Genomic DNA, 12781 nt, shown 5'->3' on the forward strand with positions numbered 1-12781 from the left:
AGAAACCAGGATTGAGGCTTCCTAGCCATACAGAATACAGTCATCTCTGTATGGCCTGTCTCCTACTCAGCGTGTGAGACAATCGGATAACGCTAACTAACTAATTAGGTATGGTCAGTTATCCACAATAGCAACAAGTGCAGAACGTAACGTGTCCACATTCGGTTAGCTGCACCTCTTGGATGTCTTGTCAGTTGCATGAGCATGTGTGTATGGCTTGGCAGGCTAACTAGCGTGCTAGCTTCCTATAGCTCTGCTAGCTCGACAGCTATCAGACTATCTGACACAGTGTAGATTTCTAGTCCGGGTCAGACGTACCGAATTCATCTTTATTGAGTGTAGTTTCTAGTTTTTCAGCAACAGTTCTCGATCCAAGTTTTCTTCGGGAAGAAAAATAGTTTTTCTGCAAATTCCCCAGAAGGCTTCCCCGGCCAGTAATGTGTAACCTGCACACCCCTACGGAGGCCGCCATTGTTGCTCACAGAAGACGTTATTGCGCATGCGTATTCTGTTAAACTACGGCAAGCGGTGAGTGTGGAAAATGAGTTTCAATTTGCGAAAACTGGTCGATTTTCTACTCGCTGTTCCCTGATACTAGCTAACCCAGCGTTTCTCAAACCTCTCCTGGAGTACCCCCTGCCCTGCAGGTTTTAGATCTCTCCCTGCTCCAACACAGCTGATTCAAATGATCAGTTTGTTATTAAGCAGCTTCAGGAGTTCATAACGAGTGGATCATTTGAATCAGCTGTGTTGGAGCAGGGAGAGATCTAAAACCTGCAGGGCAGGGGGTACTCCAGGAGAGGTTTGAGAAACGCTGAGCTAACCAATACATTTTATCGGGCAAAACGTATCTGGAGAGCGAAAGCGAAAATGCCTTACGCTTTATCTAGTTATACCACACATGACACTGGCAATAATTATGTAAGTCGGATTGCAGAAATCGCCCTTGCAAAATTTAGTAATTTCTGTTTTAAAATATGAAATGGTAATCGCATCACGTTCTTAAACCTGAGAATTCTACAGGTTCCCATGTGTGCTGGGCAGTCAGGGGGTGGCAGCTGTCGAAACGGTGATGGAAACGTTACGAAATGCGTTTGACGCAGTCATGGATGATGTCACCACGAGTGCTGGCAAGGAATGCGGTCAGTGCGGCCATCAGAAGCTTTCCGTGAAAGTAGCGGCCAATTGACTGCCTTTCTGATACGATTCGTCTCGGCCAAAGCAGAAAGTAAAGTCATAGTTCGGCTCTGTCCCACTGTGGAAAATCGTAACTTCAACAAAAATGAAAAGAGAAACGAAATCTGGGGAGACGTTGTGATGCAATATCAATACAACGTACTGCTCCATGACCTCGTTGATAAACCACCTTTACTTCCGCTGTTTACAGACGCTTACGTGCATTGGTTGTTTAGTAAAGATCGGTATCTCGTTTTTGCAGGTATGCCGCCGTGGATTCTACAGTGTTACTGAATTGTAAACGTGGAAACGCGACTTTGAAAGTAAGTTTCAGCACTGCTTAAAGAACGCCTTCACGCAATCACATTTTAGGTATTTATTTAAAAATGAATCGGGAATTTGAGTTTCAGTAAAATGCCTGTAAGATGGGTCACTTAAATGGTCAAACGTAGTTTGTGTGGGGAAAAACAGTCAGCGTCATAGCAGGTGCTTCAATTTGTGAAAGTGTAGGTCCTAGTCAATCATCACACTTGTACTCTGTACTCACGTGGACTTACTTATGAATTGCAGCGGCAGTGTCAAACGCGCTATGCATCAACTCATCAACTGCGTATTCCTTTTTAGCTAGCAGCCGCTCACGTTCAGGTCGTTCTACTCCTTTAAAATGGAACATGATATTTGACCCATTATGAATCACCAACATGAGTAATTTGTCAGTTTCTTCTCCTGGTTTTTGCAAACAGACTGGTGTAGTGTGGGTGTTGCACGCGGTTTTTGATCGTTCGATTGTGGCTAGCAAGTGTATTGTTAATGCTCCCGTTACAGGATTTACCACGATAAGTAGCTTGTTTGCTAATCGCACTCACACTCGAGTATTGTTAGCTGGATGTGAAATATTTGCAGCAGATTGTTGGTATTCACGTTGTCGCAATTTTCCTTCAACATTGGTTTCAGCTTTGTATGACTTTTGTAGACATCGTGAAAGCGGTTGCAATCTTTAAAAAAAAAAAAGTCACTTTTGAACAAAACATGGGGGTGGGCTTCCTGGGGCTTCCCTCTCAGTTGTGAAATTCCCTTTATTTGCAAGCAAAATATCGATAAGAAACCTCATTAGCATAAGCTCCTCCCCCTAGTACTCCAATAGGCTGTGCTCTGCCTGTCGCTGGCTCACACGGGGGTGTGTGAGGTATGGAGACGCAGCTCACTCTGTGCTCTAGTTATGGAATGTCTTCGCCGGCGTTCTGTTCCAGGGGACATCAAGGAGAGCGCCGTCGCCATGGAGTATAACAATGACAACGCCGGATTAGAACTTTTGCTGGCGCACATGAACATTGAGGACATCATCAACGCAGTGGAAAATTTCTACCCCTGCGCGGAGTCGGGCGCCTCGTCGGAGGAGGGCCTCTCCCAGGAGGACATGGACGAGAACGAGGAGGCGGCGGACTCTCTGACTCTGGAGGGGACCCCGGCGCTCGGCGGCGTGAGATACGGGACCGTCTCCGACCTCCTGTCTTTCGTCAACTTGATGTCAGACGCGCAGGCTGCGTCGCTGAAACATCTGACAGAGGAGCTAGGCGTCCTGCTTAACAAGGTGCGATGGTCAGAAATTTGTGCTGCTTTGGGCGATAATTTCTTATCGCTTACAGGTTGCTGTGCGCATAGAAAGGATCCGTGCGGCATATCATTTCAGTACACAGCCTGCTTTCGTTGTGGCCGTTGTGTGAAACTGTCGGTTAAGAGCTTAAAGATCAACGACGCTTTATAGATTGCACTTCTGATGAATGAGGAATATATTCTGGTGATCACGCGGGACAGTTAGTTGCTTTGGAGATTCCCCTTTTCATTGTGACTTCCCAAGCCTTGTAGTTCACATATTAGTCATTTTTTAAGATGGATATTTGCTGAAGTAATAAAGATGAATTATCTTGCTTCAGGGCACAACTGGTAATGTCTTGCCTGGGAATTTAAACATGCAATTTTATAGTCGGGAGTCTGACTTTGCTGCTTTGCACGATACCCCTAGAACACATGTAGTAATTATAATGGTGTAATGTTGTTCCCTCTTATTAGTGTGTTTTTCAGGGTAAAGCCTGTCTCAGCTTTTTCTGCTCAGCTTCTACCTTTCCATTTCCCTGCCTCTTTCTCGGGGAAGTCCAGCTGTGGTTGTCTGATTTAGGTCAAATGCCTCTCCGACCAAGTTTGTTTTTGTTCTCTTGATAACTTGATCTGCAAGGGGCTCGTCAGAGTATGTAGGTTGTAGAGACCGACCGCTGAAAGCGTTCGGTTCGTTTAGGATGAAGGTCGCGGTAAACTCGCACCTCTGCAGGGTGTGTAGTGGTGACGGGGTGTAGGCTAGTCACATGCGCCGTTCTGTGCTGTGTCACATTTCAGTGATTCTGCAGTTGTGGCTGACTGATATGTCTGTCTTCACAGGTGTTTATGAGTGTGTGTCCGCATGCAGGTGTGTTTGCGGTTTTTGTAATACGTGTGTATGTGTGCGAGTGCATGCCTGTGTGCTGGCGTGTGTTCCTCTGTCCTTCGTCCAGAAGCGCTCCAGTTGATTTTTAGACTCTTAGAAGCTGTTCCTCCTCTGTTTCCAAGCAGACAGACATGGTCATCAAAGAGGGCCGGTACCGCATCGACTCGGACGTGTTCCTCTTCCCGTGGAAACTGACCTACAAGAGTCCTGGCTCTGGCCACGTCCCAAAAGGCTCCTTCGGGAAAGTCCACCTGGCCCAGGACACGGAGACCAGGAAGCGAATGGCATGCAAGTTGGTCAGTAAAGTCCAGGAATGTCTGGCATGTTTGTGCAATGATTTTCAGTAATCTGTTGGCCACTCTCCAGCCGTTCCATTCCAAAGTCAAGTTACTTTGTTTTCAAAGCAAAGCGCAAACCTGTCATGAAACGTTAGGCAGTAAAGACCCTCTTAGTAGGGTCAGAAAAATAAAATGGCTTCTTTAAAAAAAAAAAAAAAAAAGCTAAAGAGGAACAGTGTTTGGAAAGAACCTGATTTGTTTCAGGCCTGCTTAGAAGGCCAGCCGTGCAGGCTGAGAGAAACTGAAAATACTTGGCTAACCGCTCAGGAAACTCTAAAAGAAACTCCCTGCAGTAGAATGTGGAGTCAGAATCAGTTACCCGGTATTTGGCTTCCGTACCTGGGGGGATTATGCAGTAGACAGGCTTAATGCTGAGCACCACGGGGACATTACTGTGAAAGCATCCAATCTTAATTCCACATGCAGTCAGCTAAACTGGTTTGTCATACTTTTTTTTGATTAAATATAGGACGAAAGGAACATCAATGTTCATATTTAAGTGCAATAGATTTTAATCTCAGTTCCCCAGGCACATGAGGATTTTACATTTAAAAGGCTGTGTGTGTATGTCGTGTGTATTTCTGTCTGTGTGATTTGCTCAGGATGGGAGTGGTTTCCTGGATTAGAGCGTGATCGCGTCTCATGACAGTCAGGAGCACATGTGCACGTTGCCATTACGGGGGCACTTTGAAATGTCTCAACCAGCACACTCTTATTGATTGACTTTGTCTGATGAGGTGAAAAGTGTTGCTTTACGGATGAATGGAGAGAAAAGAGCACAACAGGAGAAGCTAATTAAAATAAAACTAAAAGAAACTACGGCGCTTACAGCCCTAATAGGACAGATCATAATTCAATGTCGTCAAGAAACATCTGAAGACACAGCTCTTCCGCTCTCACCTGAGCACCTGAAACGCTACCCCTAAAGGAAGTTCTCATGTCTCAAAACTGTTCCCTACTAAACTATAAAAAACTGTAGTCTAATGGTTTAATGCTCTCATTAGTTCTGTCAGCTAGCTTATACATTGTCTGGCCAATCATTGAAACCTGGGCATGCAGCGCTTGTAATCTTGTTGACTCCTTATGGTTTTTTGCTTGTGTTGTATTGCACCTCATTTGTAATTCGCTTTGGATAAAAGCATCTGGTAAATGGTAAAGAACAGAAGTGTGGAACACGGCTGTGACTCCCAGCATGCATTTCTTCTCTTCATTCATCATCACAGTGGAAATTATTGTGTCCTTGCTTCCCAGATCCCCCTGGAGCACTTCAGACCGGCCGACGTGGAGATCCAGGCCCGCTTCCGGCACGAGAACATCGCCGAGCTGTACGGCGCCATCCTGTGGGACCAGACCATTCACCTGTTCATGGAGGCCGGCGAGGGCGGCTCAGTGATGGAGAAGCTGGACAGCTGCGGGCCCATGAGGGAGTTCGAGATCATCTGGGTCACCAAGCAGGTCCTGCGGGGGCTGGACTACCTGCACTCCCACAACGTCATCCACCACGACATCAAACGTGAGTACCCCCAGGCCTCGGCCTCACTTTGTGGGGGGGGTGCTACTGCACATCTAGGTGCACCCCAGGGGCAAAAAGTGCCCTCATTGTTGTGTATGTTACAGCATACAGGGCAGGGCAAGAGATAATAGTAGCTTGTAGCAGGATGTTTCTGCCACTTGAAAGGGGTCTGATTTTTTTTTTCTGTGTGGTAATGTCTCTGTGCTATGAAGTGGAAGGCAAGGGTTCAGTTCCCAGCTTTGGAAATTAAGCTCACCTTCTCCCTTTGACCCTGTGGCCAAAATATATTCTGGATTTTCTAGATCTCAAAACCCGTTAAACAAAAACAAATCTTGATGTGCTCACATTTGGACTGATTCATGAAGCCCCATATACAGGTGGGGCTATCATGTGTTGTCAGCGGTTAACGGACCAATCGTAGCATTGTTGATATGGACAGCAGAATTTTGCGATTGGTTTGTGCAAGTCAGCGAGTGACAGCAGTTGGTAGTTCCACCCGTTATGGTATTTGTGACGCCTCACGCTCTCAGCACTAACTGGTTCCAGCTGTGCTGAAATCCAGCCCAGTAAAACTCACACAGTTTTGGCTGCCATCATTCACCCTCGTGATTGAGAGATGAGGTGAAGCCTGGAGACTCGCCTGCTCACGTTGTTCAGGCAGCAGCTTTAAATTGTTTTAAAGGCCGTTGAAGTGTGGAAGTGATGAGGGAGGTGGCGGTGGGTCTAGTAAAGAGGGGAGTGTGTCTCGTTCCCCAACAGAGTTTTGACATACAGGAAGTCAGTGCGGCAGACGCCGGAGACTTCAGGACTCTTGTCAGCGCGTAAGAATTCAGGGCTGGAATTAAAGCTCGCAGGCCTCTGGAAATTCCAGCGGGGCCCTGCAGGAAAGAGCCGTGGGGTGGTGCTGAGAAGTGAATGAGTAATGGTGAAGGGTTGCTTTGTGGCCAGGTCTCTGTGGCCTTTGATGTCAGCTGTGTTTGTGAGATTAGTTGATGTTAAAAGATGAAACGTGAAAACGGCCTGTTTTTAGATCACCTGCACAGCCCTTGCTGTGTTACCTGGGTGTGGTTTTTTTGTTTGTTTTGTGTTTTTTTTTTCCTTAAAAGTTGACATGGAACATTTTTTCAGTCCACCTGACAGTCTCCAGTTTGTTTAAAGATAAGAACCTCATTCATAGTTTGAGATGGTAGACGGAACATTGAGTACGTAAATAATTCTAACTTCCTCATTCCAGTGTTGCAGCATTCTTAACTTGAATGAAAAGTCCAAATTAAATTATTTTAACTGTGAATTGTATAACCTGTCTGTGCACACAGGAAATAACACTGAGAGGGGAGGGGATGACTGTGTTAAGGTGCACTTTTGACTACTTTCCATTCTCCTCCTCAGCCAGCAACATTGTCTTGATGTCCGACAAAGCTGTCCTGGTGGACTTTGGACTAAGTGTACAAATGACAGGGGACATGTACACTCCGAGGGACCTGCGCGGGACGGAGGTGAGCACCTGCACCTATTGTGACATCCTGCAGAGTGGAATTGAATGAAGCCATTATGGGAAATGTAGTCTTGCATGCATGCCGCGCAGCTTCATTCCTAAGGTGAAGTGGCGAGGGACCTCTGGGCAGCTAGGCGGTTAAAATTGTTTTTGGCGGCATGGTGGAGTGTGGGCTTTTAGCCTGTGGCGGGCGTTTCCCTTTAGAGTCTCTCACCATGCTGTCCTGCGGTTTGTAATCACATTCATCTCAGCCAGCAGCGATGTCTCCTGCAGATCAGCCTCAATAACAACCTCAGGCCTGGCGCACAAAATTTCCCACAGCAAACACAGTCATTATCCCCGGGGAGCCAGAGAGGTCTGCACTGAGACTCAACTCCTCCCCTCTCGCTGTCTGTCCCTCGGGGGGGGGGGGAGGGGGGGCTGTGTCCCTGATAACAGGGGGGGGAAGTCCCAGTCACGAACAGAGATGACAAACAGATCGCAAACATCCCGGGCTGTCTTTAGTACGCATTTGCTGGGAAAGGCAGGAATTTCCATGTGAGAGGTCACTGCGGCTTTATTTGCACTCCGGTGCTCCGCAGACGGCCCAGGTTTCAGACGGACGCGGCCCCTCCGACCTTCTCTTACGGTACGCCTGTGGCAAGGAGATGTTGACAGCGCCCCTAAGCCGGGGCCAAGCTCAGTTCCAGCAAGTCCCCTGTTACCCAATCGCTTCCTGTACTGGAAGGCCTTTCAACAGCCTTTGGCAGCCACCCTACGGTAGCCTGTAATCCCTGTTTCCCCCCTGGCTGCCATGCTCGACGCAATGCCTTACGGAAGGGCGTTGTGAGAGTCTTGTGCCGGGTGTGACAGCGTGCACGTCCTGCCTGTGTATTACTTGCTGTTTATTTCATGTGTATTGTCTTGATGTGTTTTGGATTCTGTGATCTAGTGACTGATGTATGGTAGTACACTTGGCCTCCCTTGTCTAGTTAGGTTAACTTGCGGTAGGGCTTGAACAGTGTTATGCTCACACTCGCTAGTCTGGGAGTGTTGTGAGCCTGGTCTGACACTGTTGCTCATTCACCTTGAATGGATACACTTTTGTGCTGGACGTCTATATGAATGTAATGTAATGTAATATGTAATGTTTTGCAGATGTACATGAGTCCGGAGGTGGTTCTGTGCAGGGGCCACAACACCAAAGCAGACATCTACAGTCTGGGCACCACCATCATCCACATGCAGACGGGCAGCCCTCCCTGGGTGCGGAGATACCCCCGCTCCGACCACCCTTCCTACCTCTACATAGTAGGTGTCCTCTCCATGGTCTCTCCTTCTGTAACATACCCATCACTGCTTCAGAATCCAGGGATAGGTGCTTACTTTGGAAGTCAGGTTCAGGTTCTGCATTTTCCACTGTTCCAGTTGATTTATTAATTTGCATTACAGTAACATATACATACATACTTGTAACAGAAAGGTTACTGGATCGACTCTCCCCAGGGGCACTGATGTTGGACCCTAGGGCAAAGTAATTAACCCAGAATTGTGTAAGTAAATATCCGGCTGTATAAATGGATCCAAGTGTAACCTGTGTAAGTTGCTCTGGGTTAGAGCATCTGCAAATGATCATAATGTAGTGTAGTGTAATATACTTTAAAGTGTCCGTTCTATGTACATCATGACATTGCAGAGGTACCAGCATTGGATATGTATTACAGTAGAATGTTTTCATCCGTAATCAGTGTAATCTTGTATTTTACTGAAATTAGCATTAGAAATAGTATGTAACTGACTGTCGCTGTCTTTAATCTCTGATTGTGTGACTGTACGGGGAGCCAAATAACAGTCATGGTCATTAATGTGTCGATACATTCCTGTGGTCAGCTCTTCTTAAACCTCACTCTTTTGTTTAAGTCCTGTAAGTAACCTTGAAGACGGAGCTGATACTCACATTTTTCAGATAAATCTTACAACAGCGAAGATTACATGTGTCTCAGTCTCAGAATTCCTGCCTCCTTGTCAGTTTCACTTTAATGGGAATCATTTTAATTATTAAATTATTAAATTATTCTATTCTTAACATTTTTTCCATGACTTTTTTGTCCTTGGTTAGTGTTTTAGTCTTTTTTTTAATGTTCGTGAACTCTGACCTGATTTACTCATTGTTGTAGAACATTGGTTGGACTTGGCCCAGGTTTTTTTTTCCTCATGTTTCCATGACTTGAAGAGGCAAGGGATGCTTCTGCTTTTCAGAATGTACCGAAAATCACGGAATTATGAAATGACACATTACCCTTTTGTGCGTAGAAAGGGGGAAGTGATTTTTTGAACAAGCCACACACACCTACACACTGGGAGCGCTTTACTGTTGAAGTTAACCCCTGGGAAAACAAAGCTGCATATGCTCCATACTGCATGCCGACTAACTCAGTGCAGTACTTCATGTCTTGTTTAGTCCCTTGCTCAACCACACTCCTACAAGCTTATTGATTTCCAGGTCCTTATTTTTTGTCAAAAGTCAATGTTACATTGCATTATTGGCATTTAGCAGATGCTCTTACAGTTTTCAGTTTTTTTACAATGTTGTTCATTTATACAGCTGAATATTTACTGAGGCAATTATGGGTTAAGTACATTGTCCAAGGGTACAGCAGCAGTGCCCCCGGGGGGGAATCGAACCGGCAACCATTCGGTTACAAGTCCTGCTCCTTAACCGCTGTGCTACACTGCCGCCCCGCTGTGGGCTGACCCGCCGCTGACCAATGGCGTGTTCCCGCCCTCGCAGATCCACATGCGGGCCCCGCCCCTGGAGGACATCGCGGAGGACTGCAGCCCGGCCATGCGCAGCTTCCTGGAGCGGGCGCTGGAGAAGAACCCCCGTCTGCGCAGCTCTGCGTCGGAGCTCCTGCGGGACGAGGCCATCAACCCCCCCCGTGAGGACCAGCCCCGCTGCTGGAGCCTGGACTCCGCCCTGGGGGAGAGCTCCCACCCGCTGCTGCGGCAGCACAGCCAGCTGCCCGACACCATGCAGGGTAGGTGCTGAGACCTGCACACACTTACAGCACACACACACACAGACTGATATGTGCACATATATTCAGCACACACACACAGACTGATATGTGCACATATATTCAGCACACACACACAGACTGATATGTGCACATATATTCAGCACACACACACACAGACTGATATGTGCACATACATTCAGCACACACACAGACTGATATGTACACATACATTCAGTACTAAGACAGAGATGTGCACTCCTATTCAGTAAGCACATAGAGACAGGTACATGCACACATATTCAGTACACAGAGATTGACATGCACATACATATTCAGTATATATCCAGAGACTGATATGTACACATACATTCAGTACACACAGAGATATGTGCACACATATCCAATACGGACACACATGTAATACTCATACACAGGAAGATGCATGCATACACACATACACACACACACACACACACACACACACACAGATATGACAAATATGCAGACAACCACACTGAACAACATACATATGCATTAATGCAGTCATACACACACACGAACAGAGAGGTAGAGACATAGTCAGACTCCTATTCACACAGATATTACACAACCATACGCACAGATACACAGACTCACAAATGGACACCAACACAAACACTCACACAAATGCATGCATGTACGCACAGACAGCCAGACGAATGCACATTCACGTATGGGAACTTCTGATTGTGCTAGGAAGTAAAATAAACTCATATACTGACCACGAGCTGTTTCTCTGTGTCAGATTGCATTAAACGGTCCTTACAACAGCACAACCCTGTAACTGCAATTTTCCCATGTACACCGTCATAGTAAATGAAAGGCGCCATTGTAGTGAGCTGGTCGGTCCAGGTTTTGCCTGCATTCCTCCCCTTGAGGGAAGTCTATTTCTGTCTGCTTCTGTTGTTCTATTACTGTTACGTGTCGTCAAGGCTGACACCGTCATGTTCCACCGCTTATCTTTTTGGTCGACTATGTCAGAATGTTCCACTGTGTGAAATATTAGCTCAGACTTAAGAGCCGTTGCAGTGGTGTGTGTGTGTGTGTGGGAGGTGCAGGTTGTGACTCTGAGGGAGGGTGGTGGTGGTGGGGGGGGGGGGGTGGGGGTATGGGGGAGGGTTGTTTGCCAACCACTCTTCCCCTTCACATTACTGGTGCCCTAGAGTGTGCCTGTCTTAAACGCATCCCTCTAAAAGCGATCCTGAAACAGGCAGGCAGGAAAAGGGGAACCACAAAACCATAAACCGCTACAGCGGTTCCCTCCTTGTTTGCGCAGGTCTACTGAGGCTGGTTTGTTGAGTGGGTGGAGAGTTTGTGTCACCGGGGCGTGCAGATGTTAGGCGTTTCGGCCAGGCGTTCGGCAGACCCTCCACTGTACTGCTGAACCGTGTCAGATGGGCCGACGCTAACCCCTGCATCCTCTTTTACAGAGTCCTCCCTGTACAGCAGTGATGACTCCGCCCACCTCAGGAGAAGAGGATCCCTGTACGTCGACCTGGGCGCTCTGGTGGGCTACTACAACATTGTGCGAGGACCCCCGACCTCAGAGTACGGCTAAGGCCCGCCCCCTCGGCTGCCAGCTTTACTCACAAAGGGACAGAGGGGACTGCCGAAATGCTCAGGGTCTGAGGCTGAGCTGATGCCAGCGCCTCTGAGCTGGGACTGTGTCCAGCACTCCTGGTCTGTAGTTTAGCGCACAGAGACCCAGAGTCATTAGCACTAGCGACGGTGTTACATGCTGAGAAAAAGTGCACAAAGCTGGTGCCCATTTCACACCTCTGGGTGGTACTCACCAGGCATTGATGCATGCTGGGATATCAAGCTCTGTGTGAATATGTGCGTATTCTGTAGGTATGTAAGTGTACTGAAAGGGGTTTTGTCATCACGCTGTTGTGTGGCTGTTTTGTTTGTCCATGGTGGTTTGAGGACGGAAAAAAAAATTGTATATTTTTTTAATCGCTCATATTAATATACTTTTTCCTATGGAAACAGATTACTCTAAGTAATTGCTATGCAAGTAACCCTCACATCTGTATTCAGCTGGCAAAATCTTTCTTGTGGAATCGATCACCTGTTGATTTCTTTTTTTTTTTTTGTCTGTTTTCAGTGTACATCCAATGAGATGAAAAATTGATATACTGTAATGCCCATTTAGCATTTTCTAATTATTATTTGTTTATTTAGTTTATTCTTTTTGTATTTCTTTCCCTTCCATGCATAATCCTCTTCAAGATGTGTGAATGTGGGTGACTGGGAAATATTTCATCAAGCATTTTATGTATGTTGGTAACATTGATATTAAAATATAGTTTTTTTGCTACCCAAATACTGGGGTTGTAAGAGTCATATATTTAGAACAGATGATGCACATAACACTTGCATAACACAGAAGTATTTCAGCAGTTATCATCATTTATTATAGAATACAATTTAATGGTCTGCACCGAATCACATTGGAATGTTTAACCAACATACTGCCATGCTACCAACCACCACAAAGAAATATTTTCACATGCGAACCACATTAAAGACACACACTGTTCTGCTAATTAGGTGTAAGAGTTAAGAAACTGAATAAGCTAATTACTGAGCTGATGAAACGTTAACATCGGTAGCTGTTCAGCTGCAGAAAGCAACTGCCGTGCTGTTTCTCAGTAACTGGGAGGGATGGGGGCTTTTTCCACTCCTTCTCTATCACAAGACTGAAGTTTCCACGGGGTCTGTGTTCCATTTGCGAAAATG

At 46.4% G+C, this 12781-nt stretch overlaps 1 protein-coding gene across 3 annotated transcripts; it reads left to right on the plus strand.

Moving 5' to 3' along the window:
- Positions 1–1229: 1229 nt before the first annotated feature.
- On the plus strand, positions 1230–12357 carry map3k8 (mitogen-activated protein kinase kinase kinase 8). Of its 3 annotated transcripts, XM_036522625.1 has the most exons (8): positions 1230–1499; positions 2427–2767; positions 3778–3951; positions 5245–5506; positions 6896–7002; positions 8139–8291; positions 9772–10018; positions 11470–12357. In XM_036522625.1, exons 2-8 carry the CDS (start codon positions 2453–2455, stop codon positions 11595–11597), a joined length of 1386 nt encoding a protein of 461 aa, XP_036378518.1. In that variant the 5' UTR covers positions 1230–1499; positions 2427–2452; the 3' UTR covers positions 11598–12357. The 3 variants fall into 3 exon arrangements, with proteins under 3 accessions (XP_036378518.1, XP_036378516.1, XP_036378517.1); XM_036522623.1 differs by lacking the exon at positions 1230–1499 and having other exon boundaries at positions 2145–2767; XM_036522624.1 differs by lacking the exon at positions 1230–1499 and having other exon boundaries at positions 2146–2767; positions 3781–3951.
- Positions 12358–12781: the final 424 nt, after the last annotated feature.

The sequence above is a fragment of the Megalops cyprinoides genome, chromosome 2 (genome assembly GCF_013368585.1).
Source record: "Megalops cyprinoides isolate fMegCyp1 chromosome 2, fMegCyp1.pri, whole genome shotgun sequence".
Taxonomy (NCBI): Eukaryota; Metazoa; Chordata; class Actinopteri; order Elopiformes; family Megalopidae; genus Megalops; species Megalops cyprinoides.

Bases quoted from the DNA above. Each gene is read 5' to 3' on its own strand.
- map3k8 (XM_036522623.1), top strand. From the start codon at position 2,396: ATGGAATGTCTTCGCCGGCGTTCTGTTCCAGGGGACATCAAGGAGAGC. The intron at 7,003-8,138 runs GTGAGCACCTGC...AATGTTTTGCAG, and splicing joins GGGACCTGCGCGGGACGGAG to ATGTACATGAGTCCGGAGGT. The intron at 10,019-11,469 runs GTAGGTGCTGAG...CCTCTTTTACAG, and splicing joins GCTGCCCGACACCATGCAGG to AGTCCTCCCTGTACAGCAGT.